The following is a 19840-nucleotide window of genomic DNA, read 5'->3' as shown; positions in this document are numbered from 1 at the left end:
TACTATTTTTTCCAGCGAGCTAACCTGGTTGAAATGATCGGTGTTTGTTTTGTCTTGTCTTTCAGCGCTGTGCGATATGCATCCAATGAGAGCGCTCTTCCTCATCCCCAGAAACCCTCCTCCTCGACTCAAATCAAAGAAATGGTATGTAACTAATCTATGCCCTTATGATTTCAGACATTTAAACCACCATTTTACAATCCCACTGTGAAAAATGATACTGGTGAAACTCTTTCATAGCTCAGCTGACATCACCTGGTAGATACAGCATAGGCTCATAAAAGTAACAAATGGCTCCTCTCCGCTCCTCAGGTCTAAGAAGTTTTGCAGCTTCATTGAAGGCTCCCTGGTGAAGAACTATACCCAGCGCCCACCCACCGATCAGCTGCTGAAACACCCCTTCATCAGGGACCAGCCCAACGAGAGGCAGGTCCGCATCCAGCTCAAAGACCACATCGACCGCACAAAGAAGAAGAGGGGGGAGAAGGGTGAGTCTTAGACATACTAATACACACTAGTCTTCTCTAAGACATCTCTAGAAGACATTTGAAACATTCTCACCCTTTCCTCTCTTCTCTAGATGATACAGAGTATGAGTACAGTGGGAGTGAAGAAGAAGAGGAGGAAGCTCAGGAGCAGGAGGGGGAGCCCAGGTAACTAACCCACATGGATCAATCCCAAAAAATAGCCAACATACTAATAGCAAATGCGTTAGCTAACATGTATTTTTGGTCCATAGCGCTCTATATTAACGTATCTCTTTGTCCCGTAGCTCTATAGTGAACCAGCCAGGGGAATCAACCCTGCGTAGGGACTTCATCCGTCTGCAGCAGGAGAACAAGGAGCGCTCGGAGGCCCTGCGCAGGCAGCAGCTCTTGCAGGAGCAGCAGCTCCGGGAGCAGGAGGAGTACAAGCGCCAACTACTGGCAGAGAGGCAGAAACGCATCGAGCAGCAGAAAGAGCAAAGGAGGAGGCTGGAGGAGGTATGAGAGAGAGCGAGTGTGTCTGTGTGTGTCTAAGTTTGTGTATGTGTGTGTTCTTCCACCCTGTTTAATGGTGTGTGTGTGTGTTTGTTCCTCCAGGCTGCACCCATAAATTGTGTATGTATGCATAACATGTTTGTGACCGTGCTAGAACAGTCAACACACTCCCCACAGACGTTTCTCTCCTCTGTGTTGTGTTTTCAGTAGTGATTAGTGTGTTTGTGTAGAGCCTCTGGGTTGTGTTCCCTAATTGGCCTTTATCTCTTCCAGAGGAAGACCAGAGAGCTCTGTCTCTATCTTAGCCTCTCTGGGAGACCTGGGCCAGAGAGACTCTTCTTCCTCAGTCATTAGCTACTAGAACATGCTAGAGGGAGAAAGCTTCTGTTTGTCTGTTGTTTTAGTCTGCAGAAATCAGCACAGCCAATTCTCTGACCTATGCCCTATATGCAATAGTCCCCATGATATTACCATGTCTAATGTCTCAGCTTGGAACCTCTTTAAAAGACACACAACCTGTAAAATGGAGTCAGAAAATATATCCTTCCATGTACAGTAGGTCAAAATCACACATTTTCCCATACAGTTTCACATACAACTTGACAGCCTCAAGCTTTCTTATGATTAATGAGCAAATGCATTTATGAATCATATTATACTGTAGGTTCAGGGAATCCTCTTGGGCTAGTTGACCAAGGGGCATGAGAATGTGTGCTCCTGTTTTAGATATCCCCATCTGCCAGTTGAAAGGTTAAAAATGGAGACATGCTACTTCATGATGCAGCCAGGGACCACCATAGTGTACTTAATAAAACTAGGGACCACACACACAGTGTCCTGCAGGTCTTACTCTACTGGTGTAGAGCTACTTACTGTACTTATAGAGATGATTTAATAAATCAATGCTAATGAGCCAATTTTTAAGAGACTGCCAGCCATACTGTAATTTGATATGGTGATGATAAGCCTACAGGTAAAACTTGACACCTCCATAGTGTAGTTAACCAACTCTGAACCCTGGGAAGCAGGACGAGCACAATAAGAAATGGCTAGCTTATCTCATAATGGCCAGATATGGTGACCATAAACAAGACAGCTAACTAGCTCAGTGTGTTAACTGATAGTGATGTCAGTGCTCCTGATACCTGCTCTCTGTCGCCCTCTGTGGCTGTCCATAGCAACAGCGTCGCGAGCGGGAGATGAGGAGGCAGCAGGAGCGTGAGCAGCGGCGCCGCGAGCAGGATGACAAGAGGCGTATGGAGGAGGTTGAACGCCGGCGTAAAGAGGAGGAGGAGCGCAGGAGGGCAGAGGAGGAGAAGAGGAGGGCTGACCGCGAGCAGGTAGGAGAACTCTCCATTGACAACACTCTCCTTCATAGTACTTGTAGTCTTCCCTGACACTTGATGACCTGTGTGTCTGTGTGTGTGTTTTTATTGTCAGGAGTACATCCGTCGCCAGTTGGAGGAGGAGCAGAGGCACCTGGAGATCCTGCAGCAGCAGCTGCTCCACGAACAGGCCATGCTACTGGTGAGACCAAACTCTGTAAGCCTATCTATCTACTTCTATCCATCTAGATATCTCCCATTATCCATCTGTTCTTCTAGCCTTCTAAGTCATTGGATTGTAATTTATGGGTTTCGCTCCGTAGTAGGGTGTTGGAGAATGGCTAGCAAGTTTTAGATTTATTGAAGTCACACTACTCTAACTGTCTCAAGAAAATCTGGTTAGAGTATGTCACAGTATGGCAGATCTGAAGGGAGCTAACTATTGAGCTTGGAGGTTATGAATTCTCTGGGCCAAGTTGTGGAAGTCAGTGTTTATTACAGTTCTTAAGTGATGTCACCAGGATGTGTCCTATCTACAGGAAGAGAGGTGTTTCATTGTTTCTTTCCCAATGTTCCTAATTCTGCTGAGACGGTGTGTTAGCGGATCTGCGTGGCAACGTGTTTATGTTGTGTATGTTGTTGAAGGCCTATGTTCCTCCAGGGGTTTGAGAAGAGGACATTAGATCATGTGAGGATATGATCACTCACCTCCTTCCACACCATCACTTAGTTCACACCAACATTGTGTGTCATTGATTCTGTTACACGGTCTTACTGTCCCCCACCATGTCTTCTTACTCATCATCAACTTTTAGCTCAGTCATTTTTCCTTTACACTTTAAACCAATATTTGGGCTACACTGGAATAGTCAATATTCTCAAAGCATTCAAACACTTAGAATAATTGGGTCCCGGTGAAAATACAAACCCATTAATCAGTTTCCTGGTTACATGGATACAGCTTCCACCATTAAGACACCAGCCTTCATTCTACAGAACTCCTTCAATTAGAACAGCACACACCATGGAAAGTTTAGATGATGCACCACCACACCTCCCTGCACTCAGGAGCACAAGTGGAAGGAGCTGGAGGAGCAGCGTAAGGCCCAGAAGCTCCAACAGCAGGATCAGTCCTACCTACTGCTTCTCCAACAGCAGGATCAGTCCTACCTACTGCTTCTCCAACAGCAGGATCAGTCCTACCTACTGCTTCTCCAACAGCAGGATCAGTCCTACCTACTGCTTCTCCAACAGCAGGATCAGTCCTACCTACTGCTTCTCCAACAGCAGGATCAGTCCTACCTACTGCTTCTCCAACAGCAGGATCAGTCCTACCTACTGCTTCTCCAACAGCAGGATCAGTCCTACCTACTGCTTCTCCAACAGCAGGATCAGTTCCTACCTACTGCTTCTCCAACAGCAGGATCAGTTCCTACCTACTGCTTCTCCAACAGCAGCCCAAACCCCTGCCGCCAGCCACCAACAGGCCTCAGTCCCCACAGCAACTGTTGATTCAAGAGAGGACCAAGTCCCCACAGCAACTGACTTCTGACCCCAAAGGCCCCGCCACAATCGGAGAGGTGAAACCCAGCTCCGTTGCCATGACACTGCTGCTGAATGCTACCATTGCTTGTGCTGCTGCTGTCATAAACAGCTTTAAGAATACGATCTACTGTAGGGGGTGCACCTCTGTGGGGCATGTGGCTTGATTGCTGGTGTGAGGGACTTTCACTTTATTGGTCATATTAATATTCTTGCTCAGGATGAGACAACGCTCAACAGTTTCCTGTGTGTATCAAGAATGTTCTACCACCCAAAGGACATCCAGCCAACTCGACACAACTATTGGAAGCATTGGACTCAACATGGGCCAGCATCGCTGTGAAACGCTTTCGACACCTTGTAGAGTCAATGCCCTGACGAATTGAGGCTGTTCTGAGGGTAACAATGTGGGTGGGGGGGTGGTTGTAAGCAACTCAATATTAGGAAGGTATTCTTAATGTTTTGTACACTCAGTGTAGAAACTACAGATACAGCCCTGTCTAAACTACCGACCCATATCCTTTCTACATTCAAATGGCAGTCTATTAGCATTTCACCATTCCCCAATCTGTCCAATCAAATATTCAGTGAAGAGAGTACAGTTTGGGATTTACATTAGCAGACGCTCTTAGTGAGTTACAGTTAGTGCATTCATCTTAAGATAGATATGTGGGACAACCACATCGCACACATCACAATCACTTTATTGAGGAAAAATACATACTCTATCAGCTAACATGCTGTCCAGACTGGACACGTCGCGTGCGCGAGCGTCGCAAAAATAAATGTAGAAATCCATGTTATTCAATTATTGCACCCACACTGCTTGCGCGCGCCAACGAGCGTCTGCGACACCAAGGGCTAAAATAGATGTCGTTCCTATTTCTGACGCAGATCGCGCTGCAAGTCCTGCCTCTCCCATCTCCTCATTGGTTTATAGAAGCAGGTACCCATGTGCCATCTTCTCATTGGTTATACCCATGTGGGTGATAGAAAGACGAACTGTTTTGCCGGTAGTCATGGTAATACAATGAAAGTTTAGATGCGATCACCATATAATTTAAACGATGAAAAAGCCTGGAAGGAGGAGAGATGACTAGAAACGATTCGGTTGGCCGTGTTATGTGTGGATTAATTGTCGGAGTAGAGATCCTTGTGCATTTCAGGTAAAATAACAACTCAATGTTTATATCCCAGGACAAATTAGCTAGAAACAGCAAGCTAGCTAAATAGGACAAATTAACGTTAGCTAGCAAGTGCAAGCTAACTAGCTAAATTACCATACATGTTTAATGCTTTTCGACCTGTCCCCAAATGAATGTCATTGGTTTAGAGTTTGTTTTGATATTTTAACCTGCGTGTCGTGATCGCGTTTGGTGTGGGGGGGCAAAATACATTTATGCACGATAGCGCACGATGGCACACGCGCGCAGCCGGTTTGGGCAAGGTGTAAGTCAGCGCTAGTAAGGGGGGGGGGGGGGGGGGGGGGGGGTGTTTGATGGCACAAGTGGGGAGCCCAGCCGACAGCGAGTTGCAGTAGTCCAGACGGAAGATGAGGAGTGCCTGGTTAAGGACCTGTGCCGCTTCCTGTGTGAGGTAGGGTCATACTCTACGGATGTTCAAGAACATGAACCAGCAGGAGCGAGTCACTGCTTTGATGTTTGCAGAGGACGACAGGCTGTTGTCCAGGGTCACGCCAAGGTTCTTTGCACTCTGGGAGGGGGACACCGTGGAGTTGTCAACTGTGATGGAGAGGACTTGGAGTGTGGAAGCTTTCCCCGGGAGGAAGAGCAGCTTCATCTTGTTGCGCTTGAGGTGGTGGGCCGACATCCAAGCTGAGACACCTGGGTGTCAGAAGGGGGAAGGAGAAAAGAAGTTGAGTGTCATCTGTATAGCAATGATAAGAGAGACCATGTGAGGATATGATGGAGCCAAGTGACTTAGTGTATAGAGAAAAGAGGAGAGGACCTAGAACCGAGCCTTGGGGGACACCAGTTGTGAGACTACGTGGCGCAGACACAGATCCTCTCGATGTCACTTGGTAGGAGCGGCGTGCCAGGTAGGATGCAATCCAAGAGTGTGCAGAGCCTGAGACCTCCCAGCCCTGAGTGGGTGGAGAGGAGAATCTGATGGTTCACCTTGTTGAAGGCAGCGGATAGATCCAGGAGCATGAGAACAGAGGAGAGAGAGTCAGCTTTGGCAGTGCAGAGAGCCTCCGTGACACAGAGAAGAGCCGTTTCTATTGAGTCAGCCGCCTTGAAGCCTGACTGGTTAGGGTCAAGAAAATCATTCTGAGAGATAGTGACAGATTTGGCCAGAGACAGCACGCTCAAGTGTGTTGAAAATAAAGGGATACCAGTCTGTAGTTTGACGTCAGAAGGGTTGAGTGTTGGTTTCTTGAGGGGAGTGACTCTGGCCATTTTGAAGTCAGAGGGGATGCAGCCAGTGGTCAGGGATGAGTTTGAGGAATGGGAGAAGGTCTCCAGAGATGGTCTGGAGAAGGGAGGATGGGATGGGGTCGAGCGGGAAGCTTGTCGGACTGCCGGACCTCACTAGTTGCAGGATTTCATCTGAAGAGAGAGGGGAGAAAGAGGTCAAGGTGAAGGGTACTTCTGTGTGAGTGGGACCATTGGACACAATAGGCTGAGTGAATGAGGAGCGGATGTCGTCAATCTTCTTTTCAAAGAGGTTGACAAAGTCATTGGCACAGAGGGACAGGGAAAGTGTGGAGAATTGAGGGTTTAAAACGGGTAAAATAGTTTCCTAGGGTTAGAAGCAGAAGCTTTACATTTAGAGTTATAGAAAGTGGCTTTAGCAGCAGATACAGAGGAAGAGAAGGTATAGAGGGAGTGAAAGGATGATAGGTCCTCCGGAAGTTTTGTTTCCCTCCATTTAAGCTCAGTTGCCCACAGCCCTGTTCTGTAAGCTCGCAATGAGTCACTCAGCCACGGAGCAGGAGGGAAGGGCCGAGCCAGCTGGGAGGAAAGGAAACAGTGTGAGTCATAGGATGCGTAATGGGAGGAGAGGAGGGTTGAACAGGCAGAATCAGGAGACAGGAGGAGAGAAGGATTTAGCAAAAGGGAGAGAGGACAGAAGAGGAGAGAGTAGTGAGAGAGAGAGCAAAGATTGTGATAGCGCATGACCATCTGGGTAGGGGCTGTGGCTAGGGTTGGAGTAGAGGGAGAAACAAAGTAGTGATTAGAGAGACCTGGAGGTTGGTTGCAGTGAAACTAGTAGGCGTACAGCCTCTAGTCGTGCGAGGGGACTGGGAAATGGTGGGAGGGGACTGGGAAAGGGTCCGTTCAAAAGAGGCAAGGAGGGGAAAGGAAGTTAGAAAGAAATTAATCAAAGGCAGCGATAGATGACAACAATGTTAAGCTTGAAATGGACAAGTGACAGTGACAGCATGGAATATAAATGAGGGTGAGTGAGGGAGAAAAGAGAATCCCCACTTAGGAGAAATTAGTAGCCCTGTGCCACCTCCACGACGACCAGATGCTCTTGGACTATGAGAGAAAACATAGTCAGATGAAGAGAGAGTAGCTGGAGTAACAGTGTTCTCTGGGGTGATCCATTTCTCCGTCAGAGCCAAAAAGTCAAGGGACTGAATGGCAGCATAGTTCCAAACGCTGCCAGAGACCAGGAATTCCACCATGGTTTTGTGCCCATGGTACACTAAATTAGAAGGGTTGCAGCCAAGGGGTGGGGAGTGTCTGTAAAGCCTACAGGGAGAAGAGCAAACAGGTATAGAAAACAAGTACATAGTTGCCAAAGCTACAAAAGACTATGCAGAACAACTCGGCAGAACCATCTTTGTTTTTTCGGCAACGCTCTTAATTTTGCAACGAGCCGTCGCTGATAGCTCCCGCTGAAAAAACGGGAGCCTGAAGTACTAACACTAGTTGCTAATTTCCTTGTAGAGGTAAAGAGCACACCTCCCGGTACCTATTGCCGGTACCAAATTGGATGCAGTCTATCACAGTGCCATCCGTTTTGTCACCAAAGCCCCATATACTACCCACCACTGCGACCTGTACGCTCTCGTTGGCTGGCCCTCGCTTCATACTCGTCGCCAAACCCACTGACTCCAGGTCATCTACAAGTCTCTGCTAGGTAAAGCCCCGCCTTATCTCAGCTCACTGGTCACCATAGCAGCACCCACTCGTTGCACGTGCTCCAGCAGGTATATCTCACTGGTCACCCCCAAAGCCAATTCCTCCTTTGGCCACCTTTCCTTCCAGTTCTCTGCTGCCAATGACTGGAATGAACTGCAAAAATCACTGAAGCTGGAGACTCATCTCCCTCACTAGCTTTAAGCACCAGCTGTCAGAGCAGCTCACAGATCACTGCACCTGTACATAGCCCATCTGTAAACAGCCCATCCAACTACCTCATCCCCATACTGTATTTATTTATTTATCTTGCTCCTTTGCACCCCAGTGTCTCTACTTGCACATTCATCTTCTGCACATCTACCATTCCAGTGTTTAATTGCTATATTGTAATTACTTCGCCACCATGGCCTATTTATTGCCTTAACTCCCGTATCTTACCTCATTTGCACTCACTGTATATAGACTTTTTTTTCTTCTTTTTTTTGACTGTATTATTGACTGTATATTTTGTTTATTCCATGTGTAACTCTATGTTGTTGTATGTGTCGAACTGCTATGCTTTATCTTGGCCAGGTCGCAGTTGCAAATGAGAACTTGTTCTCAACTAGCCTACCTGGTTAAATAAAGGTGAAATATATATATTTTTTATATATATATATATATACTTTTTTTTGATAATTGCCTAGGAGAGGAGAAACCACTCCCCCTCCAATACAGCCACTGATTACAACGGCAACAGTCGCAAATTGCCCTGCTACTTAATCCTGGTTAATGTGTCAACAATCATCTGCAAGTTAATATCAGTCAGCAGTTCCCACACCAAGTAGGCTACTGTGAAGACAGGCAGCACTTAAAGTAGATGGCCCTAGATAGCAAAAAGACGGTACTAGACAACAACCGATTTAAGACAAAAATGATACTTATCACTCATGGAGATATCAGGAGTCCTCTGGCTATAGAATGAAGCACAGTTGATAAATGGAGACAGACGCCTGTTGTCAGATAGAGATGCAGCATCTTGGACATTTTTTAACTGCCCACTTCTTTATATTTAGATCCTCTTCAAACTAAATGATTATGAACATAAAACTTGAAGCTGTGCTTTGTCAGTCAACGCCTGCTTTGCAACTACTAAAACCTTTTATGATGTTTTAGGTTTTGAATCAATTACCAGAAGGATCTCATCGTCTCTATTCATCATTCAATTAAACCTATGTAGATAGATCATTTTGGGGGGGGGGGGGCAACATACTGTATATGAAATGTGAAGGGTTCTGTCCACTTTCAGTCCACATCCATCTGTACTTATTTCGCTTCCTCACACTTCTTAACATTTTACACACATAATGCCATTATTTAGTCATCATTCCCCACCGCCCCAGAGGTTTGTAAGACAATGTCGTTAACATGATTGCCACGTTTTCCTAACAGACATGAAGATTACATAAGTATTATTTCCCCTCATTGAAGCCCTTTCGAGGGTATAGTAACATGGACCACTCTGTTCCGGGGGGGGGGGGGGTCACCTCAGCAGTTCTAATAAATGCTGCTGTTGTCGCTATCCTAGAGCTAATGACCCAGTCTGATGTAGAGGCGGCTCATTTGGCCTTGCTCTGCTGTGTATCCCTGGTTCTACCCTCTACTGGCCTGACCTGCTGCTTACATTGTCACCTGCAGGGAAAGAGTCAGGAGGACAGGGGTCTAGAGTCTGGATTTTGTCAGCTGAATGGTTGAAACTAACCTGTCTCTCCTATCCTCAGGTGCAATACTAAACAGGTCTTGTTTTGTTGACTGTCTTCTGCCAGCAGGCCTCCTTTGATGCACTAATACATGATGAACAAGCCTCCCCTGTTGTTCTTCGTGTCATAATATCTCTCTCTAATTGTCATGTTGTGGTAATGCTTTCTAGTCCCTGCTAGTGTGCCTGTTCTTCATGGGGGTCCTAACTGATCTTACTACTGACCCTCCCACTGCTGCTGTGGCTCCATCCTCTTTGGTCTGGTGACGGTAAATGACTGTCCCTCTCTCTGTCCTTGCTGTCTGTCCCTCCAGGCCGATGAGAGGTACCGTAAGAACATCCAAGGATCTCCTCAGGCTGCCCAGGTTAAGGTCCAGCCCCCAGTTCCTCCCCGCGCCGCTGAGACCGTCGCTAATGGAAACGCCCCCGTGGCCGCCCCGCCCGCCATGCACAGACCCATGGAAGCCCAGGTAACCAAGACGGCAACCAAGATGGCCTACCGGCAGTAGCTTATTCCTCCTTTAGCTACACTGTCCTTTTCCGTAATTATTTTTTCCAATCCCTAATTCTTTCCAGGTAGTTCTAACAGGGTGGTCTCTCTCCCTCTCTCTCGCTCTCTCTCCGGGTTGTGTATCAGTAGTGGTGTCTAACTAGCTACAGTAGATGACTGTTTTTGTGTTCACTATCTTTCTCTTCTCCCCCTCCCTCTGTTCTAGCCTCCGTTCTAGCTGAATTATTTCACTGTGCGGAGAAATGTGGGCGTTGTTCTCTGTCCCTTAATGATGACATAGTTGAACTTTCTAGTCCCTTACTGATGACAAAGTTGATCTTTCTGGTTCCTTAATGGGTTCCTCCAATGTCTTTGATGCTTCCCTGGGTGACAGCCTATCCTCCACCACTGTGTTAGTATGAAGTCCAGGCTGCTTGCTTCTGATCTGGCCACTGTTCAATACCAGCTTCACCCACTCACTCTACCTCTGACTGCCTTCTGTATTATGTGAGTGTGTGTGTGTATGTGAGTGTATGCATTGCCAGGTTGGTTGAGATGGTGAATTATTTATAAAAGTATAGCTGTTACATTGGGACTGTGTGCTAAACAACACAAACACATCCAGAATTCATCTTTCTGTTTTCACAGTGACTCAGTATATTTCTCATCTCATCTGCTCAGGGAGAAAGACTCAACCAGCCCAGCCTGATTACAGTCATTGTTACAGTTCACCATTCAGGGCAACATTATTTTTTTGGATAATGTCATGGTGATTAGATGAAACATTGTTGAATTTGGTGGCGATGATGATGTAATTGATTGCTACATTTTTTAACAGAGCCATTTAAATGCATTAGTCACTTCACTCGTTAGTGACACGTCATTAGAGACCGATATGAAGCGTGATGACATGGGCTCGTTACAAAAGACTCATTTGTTGAGGGATACGTCTCTTTCTATGGGCTTCATGTCTGAGGGCTTCTCAGTGCATATTTGAAAGTAATAGGACATGGAATAAATTCAGCTATAAACCTAGTATTGATATGTTCCTATTGGATGATACTCTTCTCAGTTACTTTTCACCAAAAAAGTCTCCTTGAATATGTGCATGCCATATGTGAGTGTGTGTGTGATTGTGTCTGTGCATGCATGATGCTAGCTCATCTGTGAATAGCTTGTTTATGTGATCCATGCTCATTCTCACAACTGGTGATGAGACTGACGCATCATGAGCACCAAAACAGGTGGAGCTGTCATTGGCTATCTGTGATGTGAACCAATCAAATCTGTCTTCCTAAGACTTCATATTGGTTGCATGACTGCTCCACCCATTTTTATGCTTCCTGAAGCTTCAGTATCCAATCACTGTCTGCTGCCTGTGAAAGTGGTCTTGTTCTCTTGTTGTGTCTCCCTCCTCCTCCTCCCCCAAACCTCCCCATTCCTCCCAATGTGTCCTCCCCCTCTGATGAACCTCGTCTGTCTATCTGTCTCTGGAAGGTCCAGTGGTCCCACTTGGCCGCTCTAAAGAGCAGCATCGCCACTCCCCCTGTCGTCTCACGCTCTCATTCCTTCAGTGAGCCCATCGTCCCTGGCTTTGCACACCTCAACCTGCGCTCTCAGGAGCAACACCATCAACCTGCACCATCACCATCATCATCATCGCTCGCACGCACTGACCTGCAGCCCCACCCCCAGCCTAGGGCCACTCCCCTCGAGAAGGCCCCCACAGACGTCTCCCCTCCCAGGGTAAGAACAGGCCTATCCCCTGGCAAAGGCGAGTAGACTGTTAGTCATTTGATGACTTTACTAGGAAGTCTGAACTGTAGACAGGTAGTCACTAGATGGCCATGCTGGAGAGGACAATATTGGAGTGAATGAGCAGAGTGACGTTGTCTCAGTAATAGCTAAGATGGGGCGACCTCCTCCTAGAGCTCTGCTGCCCGACCCGAACCCGACGGGCCCCAACATTATACATCGGGTTAGGGCAGGGTAAGGCTTATTTTTTTCTTCAGTAACTAGGGTACGGGTAGGGCTCGGGTATCACTAAATTGATCGCTAACATTTTGAAGCTGAGCCGTTTACTTGTGCTCTGCTGCGCTGTACAGTCATATCTGACTAAGATCATAACATGGCGTCAGATGTGCTTCAACCTAGTCAAATATAAAACAGGAGAGATTATTTCACTGAAAATAATTGTTGCTTGAGTTTTGAGTGATGAAAGTAGCTAACAGCTAACTGCTCTCTGTCTCGTCATAGAGCAGAGCAGCCCAAGCGGAACCGTTGCTATGGATACTCAGACCCAGAGCCGCCATGAGAAAAGCACATGCAGAGCAAACAGAGTGCATGAGCGAGTGACGGACAGAGGAGCAGCTAATGGATTTACTAATGGAGGAAGTTATTTCTGATTTCGGGTTTTGGGCAGGGCCGGGCCGGGCCTTCAATTTGTCGACCTTAACGTCGCGGGCATGGCTCGGGCTCTGACTTAAAATTCAAGCCTGTGCAGGGCTCTACCACCTCCTCACCCTGGCCTGCTGAGAGGATTCAGAGAGAGCAGAACGTTATGAAAGGATTAGAGGTCCATTTTCTGTTCTCTATTCCCCCTCTATTGTCTCTCCTCACAGAACCTTCTCTCGTTCAGCCTCCCAGACCTCAGAAGGAGACTGTTTTAGAAATAGCAGAGAAAGAAAGCTGCAGCAGCAATCACTTGAATGCTGAGTGCTTTTGCATCTCAGCATTTTAGAAATGCTCCCAAATGAATGGGACGCTGGAGGCTATCACAAATGAGGGGTAGGATTCCGTCTGTTCAAGGAAAATATTCATCCTGTTGAAATCCAGACGTTGGCCCCTTTTTTGCCCCCATCTGCACAAATTAGAGATGGAATTATTGTCCTCTCTTCACATAGGGCCTACCTATCAAACATCACTTCCTCTTCGTTGGTGAGGTATGAGTATGTCATTTCATGTTCTGCCCCCTCCACTTCCCAAGCGAGCCTCTGTTAGTGTCTCAAATCAATGTCAGTGTTAGTTAGTATTCCTTCTGAATGGAGTGGCTGTTTGTTCTGCTCTGCTCTGCTTTGGATGCTGCGCCCTGTTCTTAGGCTATTTTCCCTCCTGTCCCCTGGAAACTACTACAGAGGAATGCTAACAAATCAATAATATAACCTGACAACTGTGTTTGTGTTAAGTCAGGGGTTGATAAGGGAAGAGTGTGGATATAATGCTGTCTTTTGCTGTGTATCAGACCTAACTCTTTCAGTGGGGTGACTTTACACAGTGTGGGTATGGGTGGAACATCATTTGGACATTGTAGTAACATTGTCGGGACCTTGTAAGGACGTCTTAACAGTGTGTCCAGCGTTTCTGCTCCTGGCACCCCTATGTCACGCTCTCTCGTGCATACACGCACTCCGAGTGTGTGTGTGTGGCCGTAGAGTTTGTGTGAGAGCTGGCATCTGTCTGTATGGAAGGTTCCTGTGAGGACAACGTCCAGGTCTCCAGTACTGTCACGCAGGGACTCCCCTTTCCATGGCAATGCCACGCCTAGCAACCCGGTGAGCCAGAGGAAAGCCAGCAGGTACCTTTTCATGTCCCTCTTTCTTTTTCTATCTGCCCTTTCTCTGTCTCTCTCCGTCCGTCTCTCTGTGTCTGTCTCCCCCTCTATTGTACTATTTCACCATCCCCCTCTCCTCTCCTCCCCTCTTCTCTTCGAGTGTTCAGTACTGTAATGTAAAACCTCTTCACTGTGTGTCTGTCTGTTCTCTGTGGAGTCCTGGTCTTCTCTGTGTGTGGATACTGTGTGGGAGGGTTTTATGTAATATTACTCACTGCTCTGCCCTGTGATACATATCCTTGTCTCCTATTTGTGTGTTACCTTTTCTCTCTTAGCAATTCTCTATAATGCTGAGCCTCATCTCCTGTGAGACTGTGTGTGCATGTCTGTGTCTATGAAAATGTATGTGTCTATATGTTTCTGTCTATTAAAATGTACCGTATCAGGCAAAAGTTTGGACACCTACAGGGTTTTTCTTTAGTTTGACTATTTTCAACATTGTAGAATAATGGTGAAGACATCAACACTATGAAATAACACATATGGAATCATGTAGTAACCAAACAAAGTGTTAAACAAATCAAAATAGAATTGAGATTTGAGATTCTTCAAAGTAGCCACCCCTTTGCCTTGATGACAGCTCTGCACACTCTTGACATTCTCTCAACCAGCTTCATGAGGTAGTCACCTGGAATGCATTTCAATTAACAGGTGTGCTTTTGTTAATAGTTCATTTGTGGAATTTCTTTCCTTAATGCGTTTGAGCCAATCAGTTGTGTTGTGACAAGGTAGGGGTGGTATACAGAGAATAGCCCTATTTGGTTAAAGACCAAGTCCATATTATGGCAAGAACAGTTCAAATAAGCAAAGAGAAACGACAGTCCATCAATACTTTAAGACATGAAGGTCAGTAATTATGGAACATTTCAAAAACTTTGAAAGTTTCTTCAAGTGCAGTCACAAAACCCATCAAGCTCTATGAGGAAACTGGCTCTCAAGAGGTCCACCACAGGAAAGGAAGACCCAGAGTTACCTCTACTGCAGAGGATAAATTCATTAGAGTTAACTGCACCTCAGATTGCAGCCCAAATAAATACTTCAGAGAGTTCAAGTAACAGACACATCTCAACATCATCTGTTCAGAGGAGACTGTGTGAATCAGGCTTCATGGTCGAATTGCTGCAAAGAAACCACTACTAAAAGACACCAATAAGAAGAAGAGACTTGCTTCGGTCAAGAAACACGAGCAATGTACATTAGACCGGTGGAAATCTGTCCTTTGGTCTGATTAGTCCAAATTAGAGATTTTTGGTTCCAACCGGCGTGTCTTTTTGAGACACGGAGTAGGTGAACGGATGATCTCCGCATGTGTGGTTCCCACCGTGATGCATGGAGGAGGAGGTGTGATGGTGTGGGGGTGCTTTGCTGGTGACATTGTTGGTGATTTATTTGAATTCAAGGCATTCTGCAGTGATACGCCATCCAATCTGGTTTGTGCTTAGCCGGACTATCATTTGTTTTTCAACAATGAGTTGGGATGAGTTGGACCGCAGAGTGAAGGAAAAGCAGCCAACAAGTGCTCAGCATTGGTGGGATCTCCTTCAAGACTGTTGGAAAAGCATTCCAGATGAAGCTGGTTGAGAGAATGCCAAGAGTGTGGAAAGCTGTCATCAAGGCAAAGGGTGGCTGCTTTCAAGAATCTAAAATATAAAAGATATTTTGATTTGTGTAACACTTTTTTGGTTACTACATGATTCCATATGTGCTATTTCATTGTTTTGATGTCTTCACTATTATTGTACAATGTAGAAAATAGTACAAATAACTTAAAACCCTTGAATGAGTAGGTGTGTCCAAACTTTTGACTGGTATTGTATATATTTTGCCTATATGTAAAGTATGTGTGTCTGTAATATAAAACCTCTGTCTCTCTCCACAGTGCTGCAGCGGAGCCGCATCTGCTGTGGGAGCGGGTGGAGAAGCTGGTCCCCAGGCCAGGCAGTGGTAGTAGTGGTAGTACTGGCAGTTCCTCTGGCTCCAGTAACTCCAGCTCTCACAGCGGCTCAGGGGAGAGATTCAGAGCCCGCTGTGAGTCTTATGTTCCCTTGATACGCACACACACATGTATAGTCTCATGAGGAGTTTCTTACATACACACTCTCAAGACACACACACACATAACTATTGTATACAAAGTACTCAGTTATTGGTAATCAAATGATAATACATTTAGCACCACATTGCAGCATTGGATTACAGTATATGATTCATTAGAGTACATTAGCCATTGAATACACTACAAAAAATTCTCCACATAGCTCTTTAGTTTACTGACCGGTATCCCCGCTGTCCCCCTCTCAGCTTCATCAAAGTCTGAGGGTTCTCCCCTTCAGCGCCCAGAGCATGCTGGGAAAACCCCAGAGGAGAGGAAGGAATTGGTCAGACCTAACCAACCGGTGGTGAGATCTTACCCCCGTAAAACTATTGGACTAGCTGACTAGTGTACAAGCTAGTGTACTAACTAGTGTTGAATGAGACCAAGTGTTGTGATAATTCAAAAAGCGGTGGAAATAACAGTTTTGAGTGGGAATGACGGTTTTACAATGATCTGACATAGTACTTTGTGTGTTTCGCCCTCTGCGCTGTGGATTACTGGTACTCATGCGAATTCTGTAGGGGAAGTGGTAAGCTAGAGTGAAATAGTGTGTGTTTGTACTGACAATCTCATTGGCTGAAGGGTTCTGTACTAATGACTTGCCTCTCTCCTGATTGGTGCTATTTTACTCATGCTCCTTTTAACCTCTGTCTCCTCCCCTATACTTCTTATATTTATTTCTATTGGATCATTCAATCTCTCTCATACTTGCAGCCCCTTCCTTCCTTGTATGCTCTGGTCTGGTCTTGTCATCTGATGACTCACTAACCTCTTCCAGCCTTGTGGACAGATTGGAATTATGGCAGCAGTGTGTAATTACTCATGTGGCGGCAGGGTATCCCGAGCTGACAAGGTACAAATCTGTTGTTCTGCCCCTGAACAAGGCAGTTAACCCACTGTTCCTAGGCCATCATTGAAAATAAGGATTTGTTCTTAACTGACTTGCCTGGTTAAATATATAAATCTCTTTTCTCATCTCCTGTTGGCTTTGCTACTCACCGGCCCACTCCTCATTGGCTGGCGCACCTGTGATTTCACTTCCTCCCCAAGCAGCTTCCTGCATCCTGTCTCCTGCATTTAACCCTGCAAATGACCCGGCAACAAATCCACAACCCGGAAAACGAGAGCTAAAAAGAGAGAGAGAGAGACTGAAAGAGAGGGGGAAGGAAACAGAATTTGACCTCTAACCTCTGACCCCCATCCTCCTTTCTAGGACCTGACGGCACTGGCCAAAGAGCTGCGTGCAGTGGAGGATGTTCCACGCCCCCACAAGGTGACAGACTACTCCTCATCCAGTGAAGAGTCGGGGACCACAGATGAGGATGATGATGAAGAGGTGGACCAGGAGGGAGGGGAGGAGTCTACCTCAGGACCAGAGGACTCTCGGGCTGTGTACGTAGAGGAGGACCTGTACCTGAACCCCAACCCTATCCCTACTCACATTGACATCATATTGCAATGACATTTGAGCGTGTGATTGCGGTGAAGGGAAATGAATGTGATTAGAACAATCTCCTCCTGATTCTCTGTTTATGCCACCTCCACCTCCAGCTCTTCGAGGCTGAGCAACGGTGAGACGGAGTCGGTGAAGACTATGATCGTTCACGAGGAGGGCGAGAGTGATGCTAAAACCACACCCTGTAAAGATGGCACTCAGATCGTCAGACCGGTAAGGCCAACACCCAGGCCACACCGTCCACCTCTCTTATAACAACATATCAGTCACACACTGTAAACCTTTTTAGTTATTTTATTGTGATATTTCATTCACTCATTTGTCCCTTTATGGTTTATCCACTGTGTTTAATATTGTGTTGGACCTTGCTTTGTTATTTGTTCTCTCATTGTTTACTTTGTGTTGCTGGTGAAGCCAAGGGGTCAGGGGTTGGAAAGGAATGGAAAGGGCTTTGTTAACCTGAAGAAATGCACCGACTCCCAGTATTAACCACCGGTTCTCCCATTGGACGACAGCATAGTCCTGCAACAGATTGAACATCATAAAATGCCTCCAATAAAGTCATAGAAATAATTTAGAGTAAAATTACACGTTTGGTCTCTGTTATTGACAATTCTCTTTTCCTTAATCCCCAAATGAATGTGTCTGAAGTCTCTTACAGTAGTAGACTGTAGCTTCAGTAGCCTACTTCAGTAGACTAGTCTTCCCTTAACACAAGTAGCCAATAGAATCCCTCCTCCTCAGGGAAAGAAACTTAGACCCAAAGTGTGCCCCTGTTCTTACTTCCAGAGTGCAGGTGACAGCAAAAAGCGACCTGTCCCCAGCCCTGGTCAAGGCCCTGTCCTTGGCTTTGTCCCCAGCCCCGGGCTGATTCACCCTGCCCTCCAGGGCCACCCCGGTCTCCAAGGCCATCAGGAGAGAAATGGCTTTGCAGGCCGCATTCACCTCCTGCCTGACCTGATCCAGCAGAGCCACCACTCCCCCTCCTCCTCTGCCTCCTCCTCCCCCTCCTCCTCCAGCCTGACCAGCCCCACCATGTCAATGTCCCCCCAGAGCCCCCTGGACAAGCTCAGCATGCTACTGGAGGTATGTCCCTCTTAGCCTCCTTCTGGCCCATGGTCCCTGGTCCTCCCTCAGGCCTGGGTCTGTTAGGAACTGGTTGCATCTGGTAGTGCTCTCTCTCTCTCTGTCTCTGGCCACCTAGTGGTGTTGTCTCTCTCTCTCTCCCTCTCTTTCTCTCTGGCCACCTGGTAGTGCTCTCTCTCTCTCTCTCTCTCTCTCTCTCTCTCTCTCTGGCCACCTAGTGGTGTTCTCTCTCTCTCTGTCCACCTGGTAGTGCTCTCTCTCTCTCTCTGTCTCTGGCCACCTAGTGGTGCTCTCTCTCTCTCTCTCCCTCTCTTTCTCTCTGGCCACCTAGTGGTGTTCTCTCTCTCTCTGTCTGGCCACCTAGTGGTGTTCTCTCTCTCTCTCTGGCCACCTGGTAGTGCTCTCTCTCTCTCTCTCTCTCTCTGGCCAGCTAGTGGTGTTCTCTCTCTCTCTGTCTCTGGCCACCTGGTGGTGCTCTCTCTGTCTCTGGCCACCTAGTGGTGTTCTCTCTCTCTCTGTCCACCTGGTAGTGCTCTCTCTCTCTCTGTCTCTGGCCACCTGGTGGTGTTGTCTCTCTCTCTCTCGCTCCCTCTTTCTCTCTGGCCACCTAGTGGTGTTCTCTCTCTCTCTGGCCACATGGTAGTGCTCTCTCTCTCGCTCTCTGTCTCTGGCCACCTAGTGGTGTTCTCTCACTCTCTCTCTCTGGCCACCTGGTAGTGCTCTCTCTCTTTCTGGCCACCTGATGGTGCTCTCTCTCTCTGGCCACCTAGTGGTGTTGTCTCTCTCTCTCTCTCTGGCCACCTAGTGGTGTTCTCTCTCGCTCTCTCTCTCTGTCTCTGGCCACCTAGTGGTGCTCTCTCTCTCTCTCTCTGTCTCTGGCCACCTGGTGGTGTTGTCTCTCTCTCTCTCGCTCTCTCTTTCTCTCTGGCCACCTAGTGGTGTTCTCTCTCTCTCTGGCCACATGGTAGTGCTCTCTCTCTCGCTCTGTCTCTGGCCACCTAGTGGTGTTCTCTCACTCTCTCTCTCTGGCCACCTGGTAGTGCTCTCTCTCTCTCTGGCCACCTGATGGTGCTCTCTCTCTCTGGCCACCTAGTGGTGTTGTCTCTCTCTCTCTCTCTGGCCACCTAGTGGTGTTCGCTCTCGCTCTCTCTCTCTCTCTCTCTCTCTCTCGCTCTCTCTCTCTGGCCACCTAGTCGTGTTCTCTTTCTCTCTGGCCACCTGGTAGTCCCACCCTCTCTCTGGCCACCTGGTAGTGCTCTATCTCTCACTCTCTCTCTGTCTCTGGCCACCTAGTGGTGCTCTCTCTCTCTCTGGCCACCTAGTGGTGTTGTCTCTCTCTCTCTCTCGCTCTCTCTCTCTGGCCACCTAGTCGTGTTCTCTTTCTCTCTGGCCACCTGGTAGTC

The 19840-nt window shown here is 47.1% G+C and overlaps 1 protein-coding gene across 5 annotated transcripts in view; it reads left to right on the top strand.

The window, feature by feature from the left end:
- Positions 1-19840, top strand: part of map4k4 (mitogen-activated protein kinase kinase kinase kinase 4) — a 96567-nt gene that overhangs the window by 59910 nt on the left and 16817 nt on the right. For 2 of the 5 annotated variants that reach the window (XR_005478002.1, XM_039006988.1), the window contains exons 9-22: positions 66-144; positions 313-488; positions 581-653; positions 773-983; positions 2159-2320; positions 2421-2522; positions 10015-10170; positions 11688-11936; positions 13658-13764; positions 15680-15828; positions 16102-16199; positions 17109-17287; positions 17447-17564; positions 18141-18437. Coding sequence is in view for 4 of the 5 variants with exons in the window: in XM_039006988.1 (XP_038862916.1) it covers positions 66-144; positions 313-488; positions 581-653; positions 773-983; positions 2159-2320; positions 2421-2522; positions 10015-10170; positions 11688-11936; positions 13658-13764; positions 15680-15828; positions 16102-16199; positions 17109-17287; positions 17447-17564; positions 18141-18437 (2156 nt within the window). In the remaining variant the exon portion in view is untranslated. Of the gene's footprint in view, positions 1-65; positions 145-312; positions 489-580; positions 654-772; positions 984-2158; positions 2321-2420; positions 2523-10014; positions 10171-11687; positions 13765-15679; positions 15829-16101; positions 16200-17108; positions 17288-17446; positions 17565-18140; positions 18438-19840 lie in introns of those variants that run through there. The other 3 variants (XM_039006989.1, XM_039006990.1, XM_039006991.1) reach the window with 3 other exon arrangements.

The sequence above is a fragment of the Salvelinus namaycush genome, chromosome 13, assembly GCF_016432855.1.
Source record: "Salvelinus namaycush isolate Seneca chromosome 13, SaNama_1.0, whole genome shotgun sequence".
Classification (NCBI taxonomy): domain Eukaryota; kingdom Metazoa; phylum Chordata; class Actinopteri; order Salmoniformes; family Salmonidae; genus Salvelinus; species Salvelinus namaycush.
This window is presented reverse-complemented; position numbering and strand designations above follow the sequence as displayed.